Source organism: Patella vulgata, chromosome 8, assembly GCF_932274485.2.
Source record: "Patella vulgata chromosome 8, xgPatVulg1.2, whole genome shotgun sequence".
Lineage (NCBI taxonomy): Eukaryota > Metazoa > Mollusca > Gastropoda > Patellidae > Patella > Patella vulgata.
Genome location: NC_065886.2, coordinates 31,494,424 through 31,522,219, shown reverse-complemented (window position 1 = coordinate 31,522,219; position 27,796 = coordinate 31,494,424). Strand labels below are relative to the sequence as shown.

The 27,796-nt window shown below is 36.1% G+C and overlaps 2 protein-coding genes across 3 annotated transcripts; one reads left to right on the top strand and one right to left on the bottom strand.

Moving 5' to 3' along the window:
- Nucleotides 1-1,059: 1,059 nt before the first annotated feature.
- LOC126830143 (coiled-coil domain-containing protein 138) lies at nt 1,060-11,131 on the bottom strand. The gene is made up of 13 exons (XM_050560415.2): nt 11,056-11,131; nt 9,636-9,692; nt 8,587-8,826; nt 8,069-8,142; nt 7,265-7,396; nt 6,943-7,062; nt 5,416-5,493; nt 4,715-4,990; nt 4,415-4,537; nt 3,814-4,021; nt 3,411-3,535; nt 2,769-2,959; nt 1,060-2,211 (listed from the first exon to the last, which is right to left on the bottom strand). The coding sequence occupies exons 2-13, from the start codon at nt 9,670-9,672 to the stop codon at nt 2,073-2,075; spliced, it is 1,743 nt and encodes a 580-aa protein (XP_050416372.1). The 5' UTR covers nt 9,673-9,692; nt 11,056-11,131; the 3' UTR covers nt 1,060-2,072.
- A 5,141-nt stretch (nt 11,132-16,272) lies between these two features.
- Nucleotides 16,273-25,805, top strand: LOC126829755 (uncharacterized). 2 transcript variants are annotated; one of them, XM_050559871.2, is made up of 7 exons: nt 16,273-16,450; nt 16,932-16,994; nt 17,545-17,691; nt 19,797-19,946; nt 21,169-21,375; nt 23,508-23,702; nt 25,194-25,805. In XM_050559871.2, the coding sequence occupies exons 1-7, from the start codon at nt 16,426-16,428 to the stop codon at nt 25,412-25,414; spliced, it is 1,008 nt and encodes a 335-aa protein (XP_050415828.2). In that variant the 5' UTR covers nt 16,273-16,425; the 3' UTR covers nt 25,415-25,805. The 2 variants fall into 2 exon arrangements, with proteins under 2 accessions (XP_050415828.2, XP_055958970.1); XM_056102995.1 differs by lacking the exon at nt 16,273-16,450 and having other exon boundaries at nt 16,910-16,994.
- Nucleotides 25,806-27,796: the final 1,991 nt, after the last annotated feature.

The window sequence follows — 27,796 nt, the reverse complement described above, 5'->3', positions numbered from 1 at the left end:
TGTCGCCATATAAGCAATAATATTTATCATATATCATAGATAATATTTTGATTGATGGCCATAAGATATAGACAATGTATTCAACAATTCATTGCACGTCTCATATCATTGGACTTTATTTCATGATCATTGTATTAATCTTTTATGGGCACCCTTCTGGCAACTGACCTATATGACCATTGTATTAATCTTTCATACATATAATTAATCCATGGTGTTACTAAGACATTCGGGCATTGGGTGCGTGCGCTTTATATCATAAGGTCTGTCATTAAGTCAAGTGGCATGGTTTCGATGACGACCCCACAATTGTACGTGACAAGCAGTCGGGGCACCTGTGTAACCTCGTGGGTTTTCTCCCTGGTGTAAAGACTATGGAGTCTGTGGACGCGAATATCCGGGTATTTTCATTATTTTGTTTTGTTAATTTGTCGGAAAGTTAAATTTCTGATGTCCGGTGAATGCAGTTTAAACAATCTAACTGACTGGTTGATTGAAATCCATGTCGACATAGAGCAGGATTTCTGTTAAAACCCTATATAAATAAGGCTATATAAGACCACTTTGAAGTTCTAGTACTCCACTCCTGGCCTGGAGTAGCAGGAAAACTCGTTTACGGCCGTCCAATTTTTACCTCACAATTTTTACCTTATAGGACAATATTGGTGTCAGTCATTATCACATATGTGATAGAACTGGTTAAACACGTTCCAAATATAATTTTAACACAGATATCATTGCTACGATAGATGGGTAATAAAGGTTTCAACAATCGTGTTTTCCTTTTGCCTTCGTAACTTCCGATTGTTGAAACCTTTATTACGCATCTATCGTAGCAATGATATCTGTGTTAAAATTATATTTGGAACGTGTTTAACCAGTTCTATCACATATATGATAATGACCGTGTATAAATTTAAAGTATGATAACTTACGTCTCATAATCTTAAATAATGTGTATAAATTAGAAGTCAACAAGAGTGGGCCGACAATGGAAATGGACTGAGAGATGATAATATACAGTGGACCTATAACAATAACATGGTCAATATTATGATAAATAATGCAACATTTTATTTACAAGTTAAATACAGCAAGTAGAAAATATAAATACACACACGTGTCTATATAATATCCCTGACACCCGGGATAACCAGGTCTTAATATAATATACACATACATGTATATAAACTGATATTTAATCCCATATAAATTAGTCTCTACCTGGGTCCTTAAAATATTTCATTCTGTAAATCTTTTAAAAGGTGGCGTTGGGTGTGTGTGTGTGGGGTGGAGGGAGGAGTGGGGGCACAATTCTTTACTTACTTAAAGAGAGTAAAGAGAGGCACGGTCGACAGTCACAGTGAACAAGGATCTTTTTTAGTTTAATACCTCAAAATAGCATTATTTTAATAATCCTTTAGAGACATTCACTCAACACAAACTATGTCATTTCGGGACTAACATATGGCTCAATAATTCGCTTGTGCTTAGGAGTCTTTAGCTGTTGGAGAAATCTGGAGAACCCACACAAGTGGGAAATCGAAGCAAAGCCACTTGACTCAATGACAGACTTTATGATCTAAGTACACATGTTAAACTATTTGCCCTCAAAACATTTTTTCATCATTAGAGGTCAAATGGAAACCAAAAACTTCAAGACTAATATTCCAGTCAAGAGTACCAAAAATCTCAAAATGTTTTGACAAGGGGGTCACAGATATTTGAGCATTCATTGCACTTCTAGTCCACTAAATAACACGTTTTGAACACTACATGTCGAGGTTAAATTCTCAGAATCGTCTAGACTGATATTCCAACCAATAGTACCAAGAATCTCAAAAATATTGTCAATTTTGGTATCCTTTGAAAAAAAAAACGTTAGAAAGTCACTCTTTGGTATATTCAGCTAAATCAGAGTCTAGGTACCAGGCACTGATTCAGGCGTATATATTCGGGACGAAAACGAGAAATTCAGGTACTCAACCCCATCCTTCGCACTACAAAATTAAATACTCCCATAAGGCTTTGTGTGTAGTTCACAATCATTGCACCTGGTTGTAGATTTTTTTTCATTTTGTGGCACAGTTTAAATTAAAGAGAATAGATTTTAAATTAAGAGACAGGAAAGCATTTTCATTGCCACAGTTTCGTAATATTTCTTGTAAAATACTGGTAATGGTATAAACTTCAAAATATCTTCTGTTGGATCTGAAACAATTCAAAATATCAATGAGAGAAAGGGTCATTTTGAGACTAAAATATGCTTAATTCCACCGCCAAGCTGTATTCTTTTGAAATGAAATGAGGTTCGACATCCTACTCTTCTGCATTGACTGGGCTAATGAAGATGGGCATACACCATACAGTGTGCTATGAGGGAAATTTTGCTACAGTGTACTGTCAAGGGTTCTTTTATGTGTACCTGGGACCTTGGTTTTTATTCCATCCAAATGACTAGACAGCTGTCCAGGTCAGACTCTTCGTAATGCATCACTGACAGGGGGCAACCATATCAGAAATACCTACAATATCAATACAATACAAAATAAAAGGAACACAGTGACTAACAGGCACTTATGTTTCCCGAACTAGGGTACTTCTTTCATTATCCACAGATGGGAAATGTGTACATGGGATCTTGGTTTTTCATCCTATCTGAACAACTAGAGAGTTTGTCAGGCTCTTGGTCTTGTATCATTGAATATAGAGCAACCAAGCTGGAAAATGGTGCAGAACTATTTTCAAACAACCCAAATTATGCTTACTTGACTTTGGATAATTTTTGTAGAAGAATACTGAGACAGTCCATGATTCTATGTTCTTGAACTGGTGTACGTAGAACCATGGCAATAGTTCGAAACCAGACTTCATTACTACAACTCTCTAGAAACGAAGAGGCAAAAGGAGAATCTGTTGACATCTGAATTAATATATCGACAGCAGGACCTAAAAATACCTGAAAATACATAAAACCTCATTTAACAGATAACAATCCAATATTCCTGCCGGAATCTCAAATCAATACAAGACAATCATTAATTACATATACTTGATCATCTATCTTTTTGTAGATCATTCGTCAATGTATTGATGTAATATCCACTCAATCAGAAGCAAAGTCTAATTGCTTATCTTCTTTGCCAAAGCAGAAAATCTTCATCATCAGACTCGGTGATGTCATACACCTAATGCTCATCTATACTAATTCTGAACATTTTACTTCCATCAAAACATCGACAAATCTAATTACTGAAAATGTTCATCATTTAACTCAGTCAAGACATTCATCTAAGGTACTTCTATACCAAGTTTGTACATTTTACCTCAGTTAAAAAGCAACATTTATGTGCTCTAAAAAGTTTCAGATAGATAAATACATTTCAATTCCACCCCTGACCAAAGCTTACCTTATTAATAGGTTTAAGATATGAAGATATAACTGCTGTAGCTTGGTAGTAGAGAAATAATTCTTTTATCACATCAGATTTTAAATCTATTTTTAATGTATCAAATACTATTGCCAACTGATCAGCTGAAAACAACAAATAACACACAGTTTAAACTGGATCTCAGTTTTTCTTCCCATTAGAATAACTAGACACTTTTTTTTTTACAAGGTCCTTTGTCCTTGGACCATTGACAAGGGGGGAAACTGAGTTGGAAAATCACAAGGTATTTTCACAGGCAACCTGCACCAAAGATTTGGCCCAGACCGGGTTCGAACATAGACCACTGGGTTAGCAAGCCAATGTCTTATTTACTGAACTGCTATGGCTCCTAACAGATGTATATAATTGATATAAAACGAACCTTGTGTTAATGTTTTCAAAATAATAAGGGAAGACAGGAATCGTAGATGTGAATTTTGGCTACGGAAGAATAATCCATCTTGTCGTTTCTCGGCACGATAATCACCAGGAATAGGTGACTCTTGATTGGTTGAATCTGATAATTTATTAAATCGTGGACGATAAACTTCCTCCCCTAATCTGCGTAATGTGGATGTCATATTGGCTTTCTGCAAAATGAAAACAAAAAGATGAGACAGTTTTTTTAAAAATGACATCAAGCCTATCCAAGTCAGAATAATTTGTTATTATTAATCAGCCTTTAATTATACTAAATGGTTGAATATGTATATTAATTATACCAAATGGTGGAATATGTACATTAATTAAAAAGTTCTAATAGTTTAAGCTGCGATACTAGCAATAATTTCCAATGTTTATAACTCAACTTACTGTAAACAAGTCACAGACTGTGGTAGTCAACAAATTTAAGAATTAGATTTTCAAACACTGTATTTGAGAATTGTGGAGATATTTAAGATTCGCTAAGATAGAAGAGAGAAAGAGTAGCGAGAGAGAGGAGAGAAAGAGTAGCGAGAGAGAGGAGAGAAAGAGAGACATACCGGAGTTGGTTGTGATTTATCTATATGAACTAATGACCAGTAAATAAACTGTAAACATGGAAGAGACACTCGTAGATTCACCAAATTATTTTCTTTTAACAATTCCACTAAAGATGGCAAAACCTACAAAATAAAGTAAACAAAAATAATAAACAAAATCAAAATATCAGAACTTTGTATACATTTGACTATTCTCCCCACCCCCCTGACACATGCCCCCCCTGAAACTAGATAACACTAACTTTCTCTCACATCATACAGGAATAACAACAGCAACAGATTGAATTGTAGATAACTTACTCGTGTTATTTTTTCCTGGACGTATTCTGGTTGTGTGAGTCGTTCCGATGGTTGAGTTGGTTGTTCCGTTAAAGTTTGTCGTAGATGAGCATCACAAACCCAATCTAATAAAACAGACATCGTCTCTAAGACAGGACTAGAAACATTTTTGCTGGATTTACTGGATTTTTTACTCCCCTCATCACTCTCTTTAACCTTACCAAGTTTTGCTACAGAGGAATCCAACACAGGCACTGGCTTATCTCCCTTCTGTCGTTGCTCATACTCATGCTTACGCTAAAATATAAAAAATATTTTGGATGTTTTTTGTTTTTTTCGGCAAGGTGTAACTGCTTTAGATGACAAGGTTTGTCATTGAGTCAAATGGTATGGTTTTGATCACACACTCGTACGTGACAAGGAAAAGGGTATTTATAATATGTATTAACCTGAACTCAATAATAGTAGGGAACTAGGGATGGGGTATTTATAATATAGGGACAGGGTATTTATAATATTAACATAAACTCTACATGGGTACGGACAGTATGGACAGGGTATTTAAAATATCTATTAACATATACTCTAAAAGAGTAGGGAACTAGGGATGGGGTATTTATAATAGTTAATAAAGTAAACTCTACAAGAGTAGGGAACTAGGGTTAGGGTATTTTTAATATAGGGATGGGGTATTTATAAAATTATTGTAAACTCTGAGTTACCTGTAAGTTAACGAGACGAGATTGACTACTAACAGCCTGTTTCTCTAACTTCTCATAACCTTGTTGCAAAATATCCATCTGTAAGTAAACCAATCAGTGAAAACATCATCAATAAATGAATGAAATAAAATGGGGTTTGACCTCCTACTTTTCTGCACTAACTATCAATAAAGACGTGCATACGCTATACAGCAGCTCTACGGCCTACTCTTATTTTGAATTCTAACTGTCAAGGGTTCCTTTAAATGCACGCCAATGTGAACACAGGACCTCCAACCTGCACTACTGACAAGATTCAATTCATAAAAACACGATTATTAATTAATAAAAACGTCATCACAATAGAAACCATGGATCGTCATTTAAGAGATTTTGTATATTTTACTTGCAAACTGCCATATTGTGGAAGTTAAATCTCTAAAAGGAATATCCGTTAGAAAAATGATGAGAATGGTTAAATTCCATATTAGTATTTCCATGGACCGTATATACGGTCCATGGTATTTCTAACGATATGATGAAATGAATATTTTGCAACATCTGCAAACAATATAAACTAAACTAGTCCATATAAATCTGTCACAGAAATAAAAACCCTCTTAAATACTGTCTTCAGAAAAATATCGAAAAACCAAAGATATCACGGTTTCGATTTTTCTGGGTGATATTTAACATAAACATTGAAAAAATGTCTATATTTATCTGTTATTTAGGTTTTATTGTTTAATGATGGATAAACAGCAATGAATATAATGTTATATACTCGCAAGTGTTTATACCATGAGTTAGCAAATGCAGTTCAAGCTTTGTTTAGATCAAACGACTTCTCAATCAACAGAATATTGTGATGTGTAATGCCAGAGATATCCCAAAGATCTGCAACTGTAAGAGTTCTATTAAGGCAGTTGAATCAAATTCAGGAGATTTCTACTGTCGATAATTTGATTTTGTTTTCTTAAAACTGCATTATGTAAGATTTAGATAAAAAGCTGGCCATTCTTCCTATAATAGTTCAAAAATAGATAATGCAAAATGAATATGTTGAAAATTTCATTAAAATTACTTTATTCTGAGCGAAGTTATCATTGTTTGAAGTTGTGACAAGATCTGGCATTGATTGTCTTTTTATGAAAACAACAGAACTTGTTAGTCAAGACCTAGCCTCACTTCTCCATTTTTAAATTAAATCATTATATGGCCAAAGCGTTCTAATCTACTTAAAATAAGATGGCCATCCAATAGCCTAAAGAATTAACTATGGGCTTGTCATGTTAATAAATATACGAATAAAACAAATAAAGACATGCAATAGACAGATTTATCTCTTACATAATGCATCTTTAATCAAATGTTATCAATTTTAGTGGAATTTAGATATTGTCGGAAAACTGTAAAAGACGAACAGTGACTTTAAATTATTTTATCACAGATTGGCTGTGATGGACAAAAGTTTTACTGGCCTAAAAAATCCCTTCTGACCCACCTGCCTTCTAGATCAGAAAGCCATTTCCAAGCTATTCTTCTTACCTCTTTCCTAAGAGCATCATTCGCTTGTTTCAAAGTTTCAAAATTATCTTTCAATCTTTTATTTTCTTTTGCTTTCTCTCTCAAACTATGATCTAACTGATTCATTTCCTCTTGATATTTCTGAAATAAAGAAGAAACATTAAAACATCTATTTCCTTCGATCTATGCTGCTCCCTATGTAAATGTTACTCCATCATTCTTAAGCTTCCTGTAATCTAATAGAAGGGCCTGTTTTAATCTGATTGAATCTAATCTAGCATTGATATGGTATCTCTATTTCTTTAATAAATACTTTCGTGGAAAAGTTATCTTTAAATCTAACCTGTTCTATTTCTTGTAATTTTTGTTTAACTTGATGTTCTGTGATTGTTTTAATATTCGATTGAGATATGACCAATAACCGCTCTCGTTCTTTAACTCTTTCTTCTCGTTCATGTAGAACTTCATTTTCTTTCTATAAAAAAAAAACAAAAAAACATATAACATACATAATCAATATACACCAAGTTTAAAGATGTCTTAGTTAAATAGTAATTACATGAGAACTGCACTACATACAAAAAAACCCCGACAAGACAAACCTGTGAGCAAAACAAACTACACAGACATGGCAAGAAATAAACAACAAATATCAAATCAAGTCTAAATGTCATTTGAATTAGGAGATGAACACTTCCTGTTTCACATTTAGAAGGATGTCATTGTCCAATAGACATGTCCTGAGATCATTAGGACCCAAGACAGTAACAACCCTCTAAATGCGAAACAGGAAGTGTTTATCGACATTGTAACATGCTATTTTTGAATTTTAAAACAAATTACTAAAACAGAAGATTGTTATTGTCCAATCGACAGTGTTTTACTGACCAATCAAAACACAAGATTCACCCTAAAGCATGTTACAATCCCTTGTAAACTATAATACAGTAAAAGGATTATCAGCCCAAAAATGGTTGAATCCTGTTCAGTGGCTCCATGAGTAAAGTACTGGTTCACTACCCACGATCCTGGCCTGTTGTTGGCCGTGAAAGTTCATGCAGAGTGGTTTACCCTTGTCAGTGAGTTCACAGTGGTTATGGAGTCTTTAACAGTGGGAGAAAACTGGATGACAATCAGGAAATCTTACCTTTAACTTATCACTGATAAGTTGTAACTCTTTATAAATCTCTTTCATATGATCTTCATCTTCATATGGCATATCTGATAACCATACATTATAATAATTATACATGTACAAAATATAACATAATTCATTTATATAAAATTTTATAACACAGAGACACAGAGAGTTGGGTGACACAAATTAGGTCATTTCTTGACTAACATATGGTACAATTTTTTTTATTTCAATTCTCTTTTGCATAGAGGTGTTTAGGCTGTAGCAGTCGGAGGGAATTGGAGGGCATAGAAAAAACCTACGAATAGTACAAGGTTGTGCAGGCAATCCTGTTCCTTCATACTTGTCACCTACCAGCTTGGGATAAAAAACTATGCCACTTGACTCAATGACAGATCTAAAGCACACTCCTAACCCCCATTGAAGCTGAGAGAAAAATTATCATTGATAATATAGTTTTGATTAAAGGAGGCAAGTCTCTAACTCAATATCATCCAGAGGTTATGTTGTTATGGTTACAATATTACCATATTCATCTGAAGGAACATGTCGCCTGTGTCGTGATGCAGAAGCCGGAGATTTTCGTTTCACCAAATCTTTCTTGTGTTTCTGAGTACCACTAGTAGCTCCTTTACTTCTAGATTTTGATCCATACAATGGTCTTGGTTTGTCTTTCTCAAGGAAAAATAATTCAGAGACACTGTCTGATTCTATCAAATGTCCATGACTGTGGTTCCTTGAGGCTTCTATTGGTGTAAGGTAGTCATCTAAAAAAAGAATTATACAGAAAATAAAAGAAATAAAATTCTCAATATGTTGGGTGCGTGGTAGCTGAATGGTTAATGCGTGCACATTTCATTATAAGGTCTGTCACGAAGTCAAGTGGGGTGTTTTAATTCCCCGCTTGTATGTGACAAGGAGTAGGACCATCTGTCCAACCTCATGGGTTTTCTCTGGATCCTCCAGGTTTCTCCCACTGCTAAAGACCCCCACGCACAAAAAATTGATTGAAATAAAAGTGAACCATATGTTATTCCCGAAATGACCTAGTTTTTGTCAAGTGGACGTTAAACTCCATTTTTCTCGGGAGTGGGGGTGGTGTATGTCTATCATTCAGTCAAGTCGCGTGGTTTTGATTCCCCGCTTGTATGCCTGTCCAACCTTGTGGGTTTTCTCTGGTTTTCTCCTACTGCTAAAGACCCTATGGACAAGCTTTTGATTGAAATAAAATTGGACAATATGTTACTCCCAAAATGACCTAGTTTGTGTCGAGGGGGGTTAAACCCAATTTTTCTCTCTATCTTTCGCTTGTCGGCAACATGTATATCAGTCATACCTTAGTGAGAATCGGTTCACAATCTGAGTAATTGGCTCATTTAATGGTAATTTTGATAATCCCATAAAAAAAGCTTGCTGATTATTCATAACAGGTCCAGTAATGATTTGTGGGATCATTTTACCCAGAAAGTTACATTTTCGCCTTGTTTTAACTTTCCAACTGTCAAGAAGGGTTCGCTTGTGTATTGAAACAAATGCTGCCATTCAAACATATAGGTTATCTAAACTGGACATTTACCGATATCACTTTCATCTGTTAAATGGCTCAAGTCCATTCTAACTGTATTTGGTATGCCTGTAAAAACCAAATGGTAATAAAAATAATATTGGGTTTAAAGTCCTACATTTCTGCACCAGAAGGGTTCATGAAGTCATGGATATATATCTTGCTATGCAGGTAACATCTACTATGACGATTGACCTATTCTTAATTGAAAATCCAATAATTCCAACTTTCAAGGGTTTCATGGGACCTTGGTTTTTTGTCCAAACCATGTTGTTCCTTGCCAAACCCTCTGTTCTACATCATTGACACGGGAAGATAAGTAAATGATCGAGCTACTGTCAAGACAACACACTGTACTTGGCACATACACAGCCCATATCTGGCCACATATGGCAAAATGATTAGGCCTGATATGACATACCAAAACTGGGCTAAATCTGGTCAGAGTCAGATCTGGCTGTCTGTGTGGGGTATAATGATTACTGGAAGTCAATATTTAGATTTTCCACTTGCTAGATGATTAATGTTGTCCTGTCAAAATGACTAAATATGTTGAGAATGTGTATAGTGACAGTCTGATGTGTTTGTTTTAGCTAAAGTCAGTAAAGTGCAGTTCTTTACACCGACACTAACAATTCATGCATAATTACAATGCTATGTACTGAGCGATAAGATACATGTAGTGTTAAATTTGTGTCAGATGTGGCGAGAAATAAATCCTTTAGGTAAACAAAGAAGAATTGCGGTCATTATTAGATGGTAAGGATTCCAAAATAGTCTTATAGAACAAAGGTGGGGGTTGACTGTAGTTGTGTAGAGCGGTATTTTCATATTCAAATTTGGGGTGGGGGTGGAATGAACGAATGGTTAGCGTGTGAGCGTTGAATCATATAAGGTCTGTCAATGACTGAGGAGTCAACTGGCGTACGTGGTTTCGATTCCCCGGTTGTACGTGACAAGGAGTTGGGGCGCCTGTCCAACTTCGTGGGTTTTCTCTGGGTCCTCCGGTTTCCTCCCACTGCTAAAGACCCCTACACGCAAGATAATGGACGTTAAACTAAACCACAGTTCTCTCTCTAGTCTCTGCACTAATTTAAAGTATCTACATGTATCTCTCATATTCAAATTGCAGTATAGGGATGAACAGGAACTGTCAGAGGACAGCTTCCAATCAGAGAGCATTCCTAAAGGAACTACCAGAACTGCAATATTAATAATCTATTGTTACTTTCAGTTTTCCTTACTAAATTTGATTAGTTGACAAGAGTGGACTTGTCAAAAATGTTCTAAAAATAGATTCAATTTAGGCTAGATCTGAATACTTATAATTTTTAATCATTACAATAAATATATTCAACACAAAATGACACCTATTAAAATATTTCGTAGTTAGCCTTCTCTTAAAAATAAAGAAACCATTATACCAACTTACTATATGACCACTGTCAACTTGTGGTTGTCAATGTTGTCATTGCAAGTTCAAAGAAATCGCCATTTTGAATAGAGAGCCAAACATTGAGTCACGTGACGAAGGTGTCGTCTACATTTACACAATTTTAATTCCTTGAAAAAACGAAACGAAATGAATGTTTGATTTTCTTCCAGTCACTAATAAATATTGATATCATTGATTACGAATATTGAACAAAACAAATTTTCAGTGTTTATTTCTTATGGAAATTTGACGCGTACATAAATGACTATTGATTTTCATCTCCACAATTTTGAAATATTTTCCATATCCATTCCATATTTCTTTGCCTTTTTTGTTTGAGCTTTGTATAACGGGACAATTATGAATTTAAAACAACAAAATCTAATGCAATTAATTTTACGTAAAATCATATTCAATAGTTTATAGAATCGACCGCCTGTAACTGTCGGTGATGTTTCTTCTTGATCTTCGGAAATATCCTATTTTGTTTTCAGTGGACATTATCAAAATTTGGGAACCCTTGGCACATGTACCCAGCTCACTGTTTGCGATATCACTATATATAGGCTTATGTGGAAACAGAAGATAAATTATCTGCATTTAATAATCTTGCCCTCCCCCCTTTATTAAATGTTCAATAATCAATTTGAGTACATTGTTATGTAGTAGACGCGGTGGCTCAGTGAGTCAAACGTGTTAAACGAGAAAGTTCCTGTTTTTCTGGCGTGACCCCAACCCCCCCCCCCCCCCCAGTGTAGACCGTCATGCCGCTAACCGGGCAAAATTTCCCCAATAGCGCACACTGTATGCGTGTCTGTCTTCATTAGGCCAGGTTGTGTAGGATGTTAAAACCCATTTCATTACACATTTAGGCATGGATGTATTTATTTTCTTTTTTTAAAAAACAAAACCGTAAATGTCGATTTTAGTCTAAGATTTGACCACCAATCATTAAAATGATTTTAATGTGTTCTGAGTACGTGAATGTTTGAAACCAGATAAAAAATACTGCACTGATTTTCAATACGCAAAACATAAAAAATTCTCAAGATATATTAAAGATATATTATGTAAGATTTAGATAAAGAGCTGTCTGTTCTTGCTACAATAGTTCAAACGTCGATAATGAAAAAAGAATATTTTTGAAATTTCAGTCGAATTACTCCATTCCGAGCAAAGTTATAACCCCGATTGGAAAAATTTACATTATCTGAAAAATATTATGATCTAATAATCTATGACTAGAGAACGGGAATGTGGATTACGCTAGTTTCGTTTTCGAATTCAACAAAACTCGATGACGGCCCAAGGAAACTAGTTGGTCCGGGGCCCAGAGCTACCCAGTCCTCCCCTGGCTCCTCACATAACAGAATTTAATTTACATGATATTTACAGTTGGGATGTGCAAATTGAACCAAAAGAAGATTTTTAGATATGTTAATGAACTGAAATAAAACGAGGGGCACTCCTCTGCAACAACCGGGCCAATGAAGACGAAATTCTGGATATGGTGATTAGAAACAGTAAGTATACAAAATATCGAATAATATTTTTATTTTCGTAATTCAAGTGTAGATCAAGTCTTCCCTTTGGAACCTTTACTTTATATTAAGCACTACCAAAGATATTATCCTTCATATACAGCTTGGTTCCCCTTGTCAGTAGTGCAGAATGGAGGGCCTGACAAGGAACAGCGTATAGTCGTTCGGATGGGACGAAAAACCGTGTATGTGTACGTAAAAAGAGCCCTTGACATTTGGAATTCGATATGAGAGTAGGCCAAATAGTGGTATGTTAAACCATATACAGATCTATAATATTATATTTAAGAAAAATTCAAAAGTGTTTTATGAGGGAGGAGGGGCCATGCATATGATTACTCTTTCTAAAGTGTAGTTTCAACATCAACTGGCCCGGTAGCACCTGACCTGTGTCCCAGCATCGTAAATTGTTCATATATAATAATAATAATAAATAATAATAATGGATTTGTATAGCGCCTCATATACAAATGTTTACTCACTGGCGCTGGGTAGTCTGTCACATTTCCGCTGCACTGATTAGATGTGTTTTTAGCAAGGATTTGAATATACACATTGATTTTGCATCCTTAAAAAATGATGGTAGTCTGTTCCACAATTTAGGAGCAGCAACCGAAAAGCCTCTGTCTCCACATTTCACATAGTTTGATCTCGGAATTTCTAGTTGAATTTTGTTTGAGGAACCGGTTTCGCATTGTGATTATTTTATGTGAAGTAGATTCTTAAGGTAGGTAGGAGAAGTGGTGTTTGGCTGTAAACATTTGTAAGGAGTTATTAAAAGTATTTTGTAATTGATGCGTTGATTAATAGCACGCCAGTGTAAATATTTCAGTGTGTGATGTGCTGATATAGTTTCGTTCTGGTTATAATACGGGCGACATTATTTTGGATTTTTTTGAAGACGTTGTAAAGTTGGTGCAGGGATGCCAAACAGTAATGAATTGCAATAGTCAATGTGTTTACAATGGTTTTACTTGTATCTGTATCTAGATATTTACAAATTCTCTTAATCCACGATCGACTGTTTTAAATGAGCTAAACCTCGTAACTCAACAATTCCCATAATGTTCAGAATTAAAAACACGAATATTGATCCATTTCAATCCATATTGATATTGAAAATAAATCACTTTCTATACATGCATATTACATAAGTATGTGCTTTGAGACCAATTTCGTATAGCTTACGTTTCCAAAGAATAGAGCCACACGCCTTTTAACAATACGTATCTATCCGGCCCTGTACAAACAGAACAATGCTATCCCGAGTTGACGGTCTTATGATAGCTGAATCTTAACAAGAAACTATCGATGTAATGTCATATCATAGTTTACCAGCACGTTTATCAATCAGTGATCTCGTCATTCTATCGTCAGTATGATTTAATAAACGATACTTTCCTACCGGTGATGCAAATGAACCATTATTCACGTGTGTACGTAGATCCTAAGTAATAATCGATATATTAAAGAAGTAAAACCTATTTCATTTCGTAAAATATTAATCTGATCATTGGACATTCCCAATTTATAATCTACTAGCTTGCAGATGGTTTTGATTTTGGGTTAAGACTTTGCGCGGAAAATGAGAGTCCTTTCCTGGCGTTAATTGAAAAGTATGATATGTTATAGAATAATAATTAAATGCCAATTCCGTCTTTAAAGACTGCACCAAATATAGAATAAATCGAACCTTTTAAATTGACAATAACACTCTTGCTGGCTTGACAGCTCCAGTAAATAAATATTAGCCTTATTCTAAGTATTAGATGTTTAAGTGTCCTACCTGTTGTGTAAATTATCCATTACATCCTATTTTACTTGTCAGGAGGGTTCGGAAATATTTTTAAATACAAGACACATTTGAAAAGGTTTACGTTAGGCTTTTCAAATCATTTAGTTGAATTTTTCCAATTTTTTAAATTAGGTGTGTTAAGATGAAATTTGTATCATCAATTAATTGGAATACTGTAAAATATTACAATTTGTTGACCAGAATAAAGATTGGGACATATTATTCAGTTACAACAAGAGTGGTATTGAGCCTTTAATTCCTTATGGCTATAATAAAGTTGTTGTAAAGATGCATTATGTAAGCATTAGACAAAGAGCTGGGAGTTCTCGCTATACTAGTTTAAACATAGATAATGTAAAAGGAATATTTTGAAAATTCCATCAAATTACATCATTCTCGGCGAAGTTATGACTGTTTGATACGATAATAAACAAAGTCTCAATTATCCATTTTAAATTGAATTATTAATTGGCGATCGTGTTTCAATCCGTTCAAATTACCAAAACAATTCGATTGTCTAAAGAGTTGATTATAGGCTTATTATGTGAATAAATGTCTAATTAATAATTTACATATTATGTTTTAGGCCGAAAGAAAGATCTGTAAAAGGCAGATGTAGCTCTTACATAATGCATCTTTAAAAGAAAGCGGCAATCAATGGTTATATTAGAAACATTCTTAAGTACTCCATACTTTTTTTTAGATTGGATTTACTTTCAGATGGGAAGACGAAATTATATCTACCTGGTTACTTTTGGAGTATGCACGTTGTTCACTAGCCCGGGCGTTAAACCCCGTTTCAAAACGATGCCACTGAAATACAATACCATTGTAAACTAAAGGGGTAATCAAAGGGAAAGGGTGAATCGGTTTATTAGTAAGAGGATTTCCTTCCGATAATCTGAAGGGTTACACAGTGAATGGAATCAAACGACGTTTAAATTTGAGCACTCATACCTTTTACACGTACTTTTAACATAATTACAAATGAAATATGACCACGAATAACACCCGAGATTTAAAATGTTAACGTTGAATTGATAGAAAACACGATTTGCGAGATTCCGGTGACTTAAGAACTTTACTTTTCGAATCTAATTTTTGCTTAAATTACTTTTATTATGAAAGGGATGATCACACCTTGAAACAAATACTGATTTTTCCGGATGTTTTTTTTTTTATTCCTACAGCTGTAAAGATCAAGAAGTGAATAATTTATTGTTATGAAGATCACGCTTGTGTGTTGTAAGTCGCATAAAAGATAATCAATGTATAGAAAGCGTATCAATTGCTACATAAAGTTGCGCCATTATTTACGGATTACGGGAAGTACCGAGTGATCCCGATTGAACGACTGAATGAAAAAGATTATCCAAGCGAAAGATTTTATTCATTGTTTCAAATGATCAAAAATACATAAAGGGCGGGTCTGAGCAGGGGTGTATGGTCTTCTTACTCCACGTGTCATAAAATAATAGATAATAGTAACTAAGCAACAGAAATGTATAGAAATATTGACTAAAATCTGTTAACGAGAAGATAACTTTTGTAATGGCATAGCGAGGGGAAAATCACTGATACTTCGTGCCCTTTTGATTTCGGCAGCTAAATTTTAATATTGTATGTGTTCCCCAAATGAATGAATGAATGAATAATCATATCATAATACATATCTTGAATTTACTTAGTAAACCAGCCATGACTCAATCCATCAAGGATTGAAAGGTCATATGGGCCGTACAAATTCCAAATGTAAACCCTAAAAACCCACAACAAAAGTTAAGTCCCACCAGCTACACCCCCGCTGATCCGCATTTCCCTGTGGTAAATATAAGCAAATTGTTGCTGTAATCCACTCATAAAGTTGTCTATTTTATGGGACTAGCAGCTCGTGAAACAGCGCTTGAAATACTTGCCGGTAAAGACCACACTAAGCACAATTTACAGGAATAGATATTCAATGTTTTGATTTCACAACCGATTTGTTTATTGAGATCATATATACTAATGCACGAATAATGTTTAATTTTAATGGTATTTACAAATAGTCCAAATAGTAAGTATTTTTAAGACTGATTATTTGAATTACACAACGTTTTATTGGCTGGCGATATAATCATTATTTTAGATTAACCCGATGTTTAATTTATTTGCTGTTTAAATGAGTCAAAATATAGTTCGTGTTTGAATTGGAAAACGTGTTATTGACAGAGGATGAAGACATTTTTTTAGGCAAGGAATAGGAAGGATAGTTAATGTTTCAAATACAATTTAGTAAATAAGACGTTATATTGTTTTAAACGATTATTCACCATTTTCTTTGAGTTGTTTTAAGACCGAGGCACCGAAAAAGGAATCGAGTATTTTAGAAAAAAAAACACTCTTTATTTTGTTTGTCTGTGAATAAAGCAAATTTTATTTTTTGGGCGGTGGTAAAAAACTGTGTTATAGGATTTTGAAGGTTTGTTTATTTTTCTATTAGTTGATGCCACAACCTACGTCGTTCTAGCTTTAATGTAAATGAATTGTTTTTTGAGGTGAAGATACAACCTGCGTTATGGACGTTAAACTGTTCTGTGTGATTCTCATTGTACATGCGGGTAAGTTCACGACAAATTACATAATTTACATTTTTCGGACTAAATCATGGTTTAATATACGCCAAAATATACCCCGATTGGATATTTAACTAATATCAACGAAATATAATTTCCCGGCATGGATTCATTCAACGCTAGTTATTATTATACTATCTGAAGTGGATGACCAATGTTAAAATCTTTGTAAATACTTTTTTTTCTTTTAGCCTTTACAATTAGATAGTTTCAGCATTTAAAATTGGGTAGTTTTTGGCATATAAGATTTGGTTATCCCAGATATTCTGGACTGGAGGGGCGCGTAGGCGAAAACTAACGACAATGGACTATCTACTGGACCGAGAAGCACTTTACTAATTCATTTTCCGTAATCACCCAAACTGCAGACATTTGACATCCGAACCGTGGACTTAAAATTTGAAATATAAGCAGGATATCGACTTGGGGAAACAAATCATCACGTCAAATTTAATTAAATCGACACTTTTGTTTTTTTAACCCCAATCAAAATTCTGAAGACATTTTAAGTATAACAAGTAGCATTTTTTTCCAGTTCAGTTATGTGGTGGGGCTGTAGACAGCTGTGCTGATGATCTAGCAGAGTGCCCTGAGCTAGCGGCTAATCACGAATGTTATTTTCGATCCAACGAAACAATGTGTGCCTGTCACAAATCCTGTATTTCTTCAGATATGTGTACAGGTAAGTCACAATATATATACAACATCGTTTCCAGCGTGGTCTCAAGGATGACTTGGCAACGAATAGCGACCAGTCGCTCGAATGGGACGAAAAATCGAAGAAAATTCGATAAAGAGCTGGCGGAAACGCCACTGCCCGTGCCAAATTTACCCCCATAGGACACATCATGGCATAGGGTCGTCTTCATTCACCTAGTTGGTACCGAACACTAAGACGTTCAGCCCTTCCATTTCATTTCGAGAGATGGACATTAAGTCTTTTCAATACTTGGCTGGGTAATTATGAGACTAAAATATGTTAATTTTGCATTTAACTACCATCGTGGGTTCCTCATACACTCCATTGATTTCAAACTGTAAATGATTATTTTGATATAAATCTCTTTATTTTTCGAAAGGAAGCCAGGAAGACTCAAAGAGTAAGACACGAGGTTATCCCGGGTTCTATCCCACGAAAGTTCCTCGGACTTGTCTGGTCTTGTTTCCCACTTGTCAGTTGTCCACGACAGAGCTTTCAGCCGCTCAAATGGAAATAAATACCGAGATCCCGTATACACGTTAGCGTGTACGTAAAAGAATCCTAGGTGGTTGGAATTTGGCGATACACCGCTGTCCAAGAAATAGAAGGACAGAAATGAAATGAAATTGAACTTGGGACATTCTTGCTCAGAGTCACCTATTTATATTTACCAGCCGAGGTTACTTGGTCAGAAAGACGCTAGCTCGTTAACCAGGAATACCCCGGTTCGATCTCGGGACTGGCCGAGATTGCCCATCGGTATTGTCCATACGGATGTAGGACAGCTATGGCCTCCTCTTATATAAAATTCCAACTATCAATGTGTACACGGTACTTCGGTCCTTTGGCTCATCCGAACCACTATACGCCGTCCCTTGCCAGGACCTTCGTCCTGAATAGTTGACAAGGTAGTAGCACCGTGGAAGGTGTTGATGAACCTTCTCGGCAAACGGAGGGATCGAACACGGGATCTCCAGGTTAGCGAGCCAAATGAAATAAGAGAAGACCGTAGGGTACACCCCGCCTCCCCAAATCACACTGCATGACATAAGCCCCGTTTTGAATATATTCGTTGGTGCAGAAAAGTATATTATTAAATATTTATATTTATACCATGTGAGTGAAATTCTCCATTGTTCATTAATTATTAATTGTAATAACCAACAGAAGATCTATAATCACAATTAGTTTAAAACAGTTTAATTAATAATTAATAAAACTAAACAATACAGGATTCAAAATAATCATTCAGACCTTTATACGTGATAAAATAGATTTTATTGTTTGTCAATGCATTGAAAGTAGAATATTTTATTTTTATATTTGGAATAGAACTGCCAATTTAGACAAAATACATTTAATTCATAAAAAAATTAATCCAATAGTCATATACATGCATACTATACCATTTAAACTAAAAACAATTTGGAATTTCATATGAATCGAAATTATTTAGCGTTTTTGCATCACCGGATAAGCTTAATTGTGAAGGTTGTATATTGGATAACAATCAACTTCTTTCTACTCAGGCAATGCTTGTTACTATCCTGTAAAACGTGCATAATCCTCGCAGTGTTTCGTTAGAGCTAATCCCACTTAACATTGCTGTAATGGAAGCAAATTTCAGTTCAATAGTCCGATTAACAACCAATAGCTAACTGCGTTACAATATCATTACCCTTTAAACAGAGCTCGATATTGGACCAAATATGTTTACATAACGTTACGTCATGACTCACGATTTTATTATGCCCTATTAACCAGTGTATAGCAGAATATTGCAGAAAAACCAATTGCTTGACAAACGAGGCTATCAACACGGCTACAGTGCGAACAATACTGTTTGGAGACAAACAATACTTTCACCGTTTTTAATACCTTGAATCCCTGTCAATAGTTTTAGGGAAGACCCCAATTAAACGAAGGGTTGTCATGTTGCTGTACTTGGGTTAGATTTGATTGGACGGGAAGAATAGACACACTCCCTCAAAAGCCAATCCAGCAATGGCCAGAGAGGGATTTCCGTGCAATTATTTTAGGAATACGTATAACGTGTTATTTATCAAATATTATTCTCTCCATGACAGAAAAACAGCCACATCTACCACAGTTTGAAGACAAAAGATGTGATTGTCTGGAGTATGTAAATGAATGTCGTTATTGTGATACCCCAGAACCAGGTTGTCCTCTACCCACCTGGGCATCAGAATGTAACAGAACATGTCATATGTGGGCATGTAAGTATAATGACTTTTACTTATGAATCAGGCGAAACGAAATTTGATTTGTTTTTACTGTGTTTTCTGCGCTATAACACTTTTAACGTGTGAGCAGCGATGTACGCAACAGGGGTGGGGACACATAATGGGTGGTATTGCCGGATTTATTTATAGTCTTGGTAGACTTCAAGATTTGTGTGGACTCCGGCGAAGCTGTATGATATATCCGTCATCATTCTCGACTTAACTCACTTTAACACACACTTTCTTCAGAGTGTCGGAGGATTGGCGGGGAGATAGGGGGCGAGGGGATGGGCGATCTCACAGGTTGAATAGATCAGGACCACTCATCATCTTAATTCGGTTCTGATGGGAGGGTATCAATTGAGAATTGTGAAATGAGATTTAACGGCCTACTGTTCTACTCCGACTAGGACAGGGTTTGAACTAGAAGAAGTTGTGATGGCAGGGCATGAGGCTGGAAAAAATTGTGATGGCAAGGTATAGACTAGAATTTGTGATGGCAGGGTATGAACTGGAATTTGTGATGGGAGGGTATAGGCTGGAAGTTGTGATGGGAGGGTATAAACTAGAAGTTGAGATGGAAGTGTTTGAGCTGGAAGTTACGATGTGAGGGTATGAACTGGAAGATGTGATGCGACGATATGAACTGGAAATCGTGATGGTAGGGTATGGGCTGGAAGTTCAGATGGGAGGGTATGAGCTGGAAGTTCTGATGGGCAGAGGGGTTGGCCGATATGGGCTGGAAGTTGTGATGGGAGAGTTTGAACTGGAAGTTGTGCACATGACGCGTAAGTCTCACGCACACGTTTGCTATAACATTTCCCTTGTAGACTGGCCGCTGAAGCACGTACGGCGAGTTGTGAGCTAGGCTTAATGCGTACACGTTAGATCATACGACCTGTCTTCGATTCACATGTTGTAATTTCCATCTCTGGTGTGCTCTGGGTGAGGTGGGGGTGGGCGGGCTGTAGTGGTCTAATACTTGCGATTCGAACTATGTGTCGTGGTTTCGACCCCCCCCCCCTCCGCTTGTAGGTGAAGAAAAGGGATAACTTCTTAACTTCATAATGTCTTGTACCGATTCTTCGGTTTTCCGCCCTTGCTAAAAACCAATATACACAATCTTTTGTCTGGTTCTGTATAATATTCCTTAAATAAGGCAACGGGGTGTAGAGAACCGTTACCAGCTTTTATTTCCTTTTTTTTATTCCTTCAGTTACCGCATGTCTAACAAATGTTAGCGATGTTAAATCCAGAGTTGTGACGTCAGGCACTTATCATTATTTCGGATATAAACAAATCATAGAACGGAAATGTAAAAATGGTTATATGCAAACTGCTGGCTCACGTGGGTTACAGGTATGTGGCCCAAACGGTGATCTGTTAACTCATACTCAGTACGGAGATTTACCCATTTGCGAAAGTAAGTAGGTTTATATTTTACAAGAGTTTTTTGTTTGTTAATGTAGATTATGTAATTTATGCACAGAAGCTGAACCATTTTCTTGTAAAGATACATTATGTAAGAATCAGATAAGAACTGGTCATTCTTGAAATATAAGTTAAAAAATAGATACTGAAAAAAAAAGACAATTTCATTTGAATTACTTTATTCTGTACAAAGTCATGAGTTTTTGAAGTTTGACAAAATTAAGCGTAGATTGTTTATTTTTGTTCTAAACTACTTAAATTCTGAGCCATCGGAAGATATAGAGAGTTGAGTATGGACTTGGAGTGTTAATAGATGTTTGGTGGTTATTGTCCCCGCCTTTCAACGAAAGCAGCGGACTATTTAAATGTTTTTGTCCGTCTGCCTGTCTGTCCGTCACACATTTTGTGACACAATAACTCCCCTTCTAGTTGAGCCAGAATGTTCAAACTTGCTGTAGGTATTTATTAGGTGAATACCTTGATGGAGTTCGAAGATGAGCATTTTCTGCTTAGGGTAAGCAGAGATAAGCAATTTATTTGGTTGGTGCTTTGGTACACGATAACTTTAGTTCTAATTCAGTGAGAGTAGGGAAACTTGGTGTATAGTTTCAAAACATCAATACCTTGGCAAAGTTCGATAATAAACATGTTCTGCTGAGGGTAAGCAGAACGATAAGCAATTTGATTGGTCGAGACTTTGGAACACAATAACTACCCTTCTATTTAAGGTAAAATGTTCAAATGTGGTGTAGACGTTCATTAGGTGAATGCCGTGATGGAGTCCGAAGATGAGCATTTTCTGCTTAGGGTAGGCAGAGATAAGCAATTTGAATTGTTGATACTTTGGGGCACGATAACTTTGGTTATAATTAAGTGAGAGCGATGAAACTCTGATAATAGATTCATTTTAGCATTACCTTGACTAAGTTCGATGATGAGAATTTTTTGCTTAGGCAATTTGATTGGTCAAAACTTTGGAACTCAACAACTTTGCTTTTAACTGAGGTAGATGTTCATTAGATGGATGTCTTGACTAAGTTCAATGGTTAACATTTCCCGCTAAAGCTAAGCAGATCTAAGCCATTTCATTGGTCGATGCTTACGGACAAGAGAACTTTGAGTCTATCTGATATAGCTTGACGTAATTTAAAATATAGTTGATAATCAGTTTGATTGCTAGATACTTTTGAAAAGAATAAATGTGCAATTAATTAATATGTATCATCTATTTATTTCGGGATTTCGGAGGGGGACATCAGCCTTACTGTTGGCATGCTTAAATAATATTTGAATCCAGGGAACAAATCTGTTGTAGACATATTTAGCTCCTACATAATGCATCTTTAAGTAACCAAGTACGAGCGTACTAAATGGAACTAGGAGCCGACCATGACGTCATCACAGCCATCTTTGAATTGTGGTGTCATGGCAAATTCGAAAGAGTCAGTATGCATACACTAATTGTCCAAAGAACAAGCTTTCACGTGTCATGCCGTCATCGTACTCGAATTGTCGGAGTCTTTGGCTTTTTTGAAGAGCGCCGCGCCAAGAACAAGACTAACGACTTTTGCAAGAATCGAATTGGGTAGAATTGACTTTTATTCAAATTAGTGATTGAGAAAGCTCCATACGATTTATTTTTTGCTTTGAAAAATTGTACACAGGCATGTCTATATGACCATTGGACGTATTGAATATAATGACTTGACATGGGACTTATTTTTTGTACCGACTGTTCTAATCGGGACGTGCATTACGATATACAGCTTACTCATATTTCGAAATCCAACTGTCATGGGGTTTTTTACGTTCATGCCAATGTGTACACATGGCCTACCTAATGTGGTTTGTGGTCACTACCTAATGTGGTTTCTGTGCACTACCTAAAGTGGTTTCTGATCTCTAATTAATGTTGTTTCTGATCACTACCTAATGTGGTTTCTGGTCACTGCCTAAAGTGGTTTCTGGAACTACATATCGATGGTAACCACATATGGACAATAGTTACACCATTACTCCTGAAGCTAGCGACTTACCGAGCCACCAAGGCTGACAAACGAACCAAAGCATTAGGTAAAAACATATGATTACTACTAATGTGTGTTTGGTTGGGGTTTTTTTCAGCTACAAACTGTGGCCCACCTCCAAAGATCCTATATGCTTCGCCCAATAGTACCGCTGAAGGCGGGTACCTAGATGTCGTGTCCTACACCTGTCAACCAGAAACCACCCTGATTTCCGGAGATGTTGGAACCCATACGTGTCATACTGACGGCTCCTGGCGACTTGAATCTGGATCTGTTGCACCTTACTGTAAAGGTATGCCCTGTAATTGTGTCAAGGTCAGCGATCGTGTGTACGTTACGTCTGATATTTTTCAGGAGTTTATATAACGGACACGCTGATCTAGATAGTGACATGTTATATATTTCTAAATTCTCGTGGGGCTGGTCACATCGAATGCTGGTTGTATTATTCAAATAGTGTTAAGTCATTATTCGAATAGTGTTAAGTCATTATTCGAATAGTGTTAAGTCATTATTCGAATGTTAATAGAACATTTGATTGCATTCACACGGTCCACTTTTTGGGTTCTTTTGGTGCATTTTCAGACTTCAGAAAATTGTGAATCTTTCAAATCAAAATTATCCTGATCTTTTGATCTTTTTTTTACTTTAAATATACAGTATGTAAGATTTAAATAAAGAGCTGGTCGTTCTTGTTATACTAGTTTAAATAGATAATTCAAAATTAATAGATCGAATTTTTTTTTTAAAAATTACTTTATTCTGAGCAGAGATTATGACTGTTTGAAGATGTGGCGTATATTGTTTATTATCGTAGCAACGGTACTAATTGAGACTAATTTTCGATTATTCATTTTATCGTTAAATTCTTAAATCTGGAAAGTGCTCTAATCCATGTGAACCACGGCCATCCGGTATACTAGAGAATTGATTATGGGTTTTAAACTATTTGGATTGCTGGGCGTACGTAACGTCCGTTTCCACTCAGGTTGATATTGCAGAAAACGTCACAAGACGAAGCATACATTACAAGTACTACTAAGCAGACAGTGTCAAGAAATATTGTCTCAAAAAATATACGAAAGTAAACTGTAATTTAATTAAGATTTTTGGATTAGATTTGTTTGATATTTGTTGAAACACATTATTTAACCTTGACATTCAAAAATCAGGAATTATTTCCTGACAGTCTTTGTCAAACTGATCAACAGTGAATATTCGCTTGGCCGCTAATGTCGCATTAGGTCTGTAAAACAGATTGAGTCTTTGTGTTGACGAGAGTATAAACATTAACATTGGTCATTCTAGTAGCCTCTATTAATTAATTAGTTGTATGTTATTGTAAATGTTTTTTATAATTGTATTATTATTATCTAAACCAAAATAAAAGGGGCCATGGAATTACTCGGACGTACTACCAATTATATCCAGATTCATTTATCATTATTCATAATGCTTATTTTAAAGAAGGTTATAATATTTATTTGAACGGCATTTTCATTTAAAAGGTAATTAACAAATACATGAATCGACGTAACACAAATAAATGACTGATAGATTTATATTGATCTTGTATTCAGTTAACCCTTTTACATCTTGTTAGGGAGCTTTTATCATTATCTTGTTTCTGTGGGACATTTTTACTTCCATAAGGTCCGGCCAATCCATTGGAACCATTTGCACCATGGAACAAAATCGGTGGATTCAGACCACTAATACCGAATACCTGTCAAGCTACTTTTAATGACAAGTTTAAAATCATTGTTAAATATTTGTATTCCAGCAAACGCCGCCTATTTTGAAGCATTACCAACCTATGGGCCGGTACCAAACAAGACACTGACAACAGTAAAGGGACATAACTTGTTTTATTGCGGTGTTCAGTGTCTACAGTCATATTATTGTGTTGGTTATACGTTTGACAAATCAAACCAAGAATGTCTGCTGAACGAGAGTGGTGAAAAGTCAACAAACACGAAATATTCCATAATAAAACCATATTAGACGACTTCATCGGAAACGCTAGCAGGGTATCTAGGCCGTGTTTCTCAGACACTTGTTTAAAAACCATATTAAACAACTTCACTGGAAACTCTGCCAGAGTCTCTAGGCTATCGGTGTTTCTCGGACTCGTTTAGTATTATTTGACAGACTTCATCGGAATCAAGATTCTTAAGCCCTTGGCGTTCCCCGGACTCTGCCAGCGTCTCCATGGCATTGGTGTTTTATTTGTCAGACTTGTATGGAATAAACATCCACTTCTGTTTTTTTATTTTACATTTAGTTTTGAAATGATGAATTTGGACCATAAACTGGTCCCAAAGCGCTAGACATCTTGTGGTTCGTCTTGGGAGCCTAAGCCTCCGCTAATTCAAGACCGATCGACATTCAACTTGGCTTGCTTATTCCATTTATAGTATTTGAAAAAAAAATAATGATATAAACGATTAAATATATAGATAATATTTTTGTTGTGTTTATTGCTCACTTAATTTTAGAATTATTTGTATATTTTATTAATGTCGTATTGCATTATGAAAAAACACAACTTAATGGATTTATTGTTTCTTAGTTTGTTTCATGCAAGTTTCAATAGCTCTACTTCAGAATGTCATTCAGGATATAATGTCGTATAAATAGCAACCGCCTGAAATACAGCTATCTCCCCTTGAAACGTCTTGGCAATACCATTGTCGGTTACTCATTATTACTGAAATGAAATGAAATGAAATGGGGTTTAACGTCCTACTGTTCTGCTCCAACAGGGCTCTGAAATAAAATGAAATGGGGTTTAACGTCTTACTGTTCTGCATCGACTGGGCTAATGAAGACAGGCATACGCCAGGCAGTGTGCTATGTGGGAAATTTTTCCCGAACAGCTTTGCCACGGGGTACTTTTATATCGAATTCCGAATGCCACGGGTTTTTTGACGAGCACGCCGATGTGTACACGGGACCTCAGTTTTTCGTGCCATCCAAACGAATGTGCGTTGTCCCTATTCAAATGACAAAGAGGAATCACACCGGAAAATCATGATGACCTTTTTGGGCCAACACCGGGATGGTACAAGTCAGCGAGTTGTGAAAAGAGAGAGAGAGAGAGAGAAATGGGGTTTAACGTCCACTTGACAAAACTAGGTCATTTCGGGACTAACATACGGTTTAATTTTATTTCAATAATTTGCTTGCGCGTAGGGGTCTTTAGCAGTGGGAGGAAACCGGAGGACCCGGATAAAACCCACGAGGTTGGACAGGCAACCCTACTCCTTGTCACGTACAACCAGGGATTCGAAACCACGCCAGTTAACTCAATGACAGGCCTCATGATACAGCGCGCACGTGCTAACTATTCGGCCATCCAACCCCCCTTTGTGAAAAGAAAAATGTTGCTTAGTCTGTGATGAGACAGTATAAACTGTGATCTAAAGACAGAAACAAATCCACATGTTAGTCTCAAAATAACAGAAATGGGTGTTAAACACAATTCCTATATTCTATTCTGCTCCATCCGGTCCAATGAAGACGGTCGTACAGTGGTGCTATCCGGGTTAATACAGTGTGCTATGCGGCAAATGTAACTTGGTCGCCTTGGAGACATTCCTCACGGGGTCAATCACTTTGAATTGCACATGACGTCAGAATTTTTGGACCAAACCCAACCCTAACCCTAACGCGGTGCCTGTCAGTGTCGCTAAAAATAAACCATCATCTCGTTTATGAACGCGAAATTTCGTCAATTAACCATGGCCGGTGTTGTGAGGAATGTCTCCCTTGTGCAAAATTTGGGAAATGTTGCCCATACCGCCTACTCTATACATGGAATTCCTACTGTGGGTTCTTTGCCATGCGCACAAATGTGTATACGGGACCCCTATTTTCCGCCCCATCTCTCCGATAAGGAGAAAACACGCTGAAAGAATTCCAGAGAAAGTATCTCGATCAACACCGGGATCGAACCACGGATCTTCTGGTTTGTGCGCCAGCGTCTTACTCACAGATGCATAATATTTTCCACGTTGAAGTTACGTAATTACCTGCTATGGGGAGTGGGCGGAGCTATATCGTTTTAATATATTTTAGAAAAATATAGTTTCGAATGCCACTCTAGCTATGGTTGCATAAACGCCAAAAGTGAATCCATTTTTAATATTTGACCCAGACAGCCTTTGGTTATGGTTTGATATAATATGTGTTCTTATTCTGTCAAATCAGTAGTTTCTCATCTATCATATAAATGAAGTATATATTCAAAGCTAAAAGCTGTTGTTTATTACAATTTTAACGTCTAATAGTAATAAGTTATAAATCAAAGATGAAGGGAGACAACCCAGTAAAGATTATTGCACTTGGTCGCGGCAAATCGATATGAACATGTTGTACCCAAAC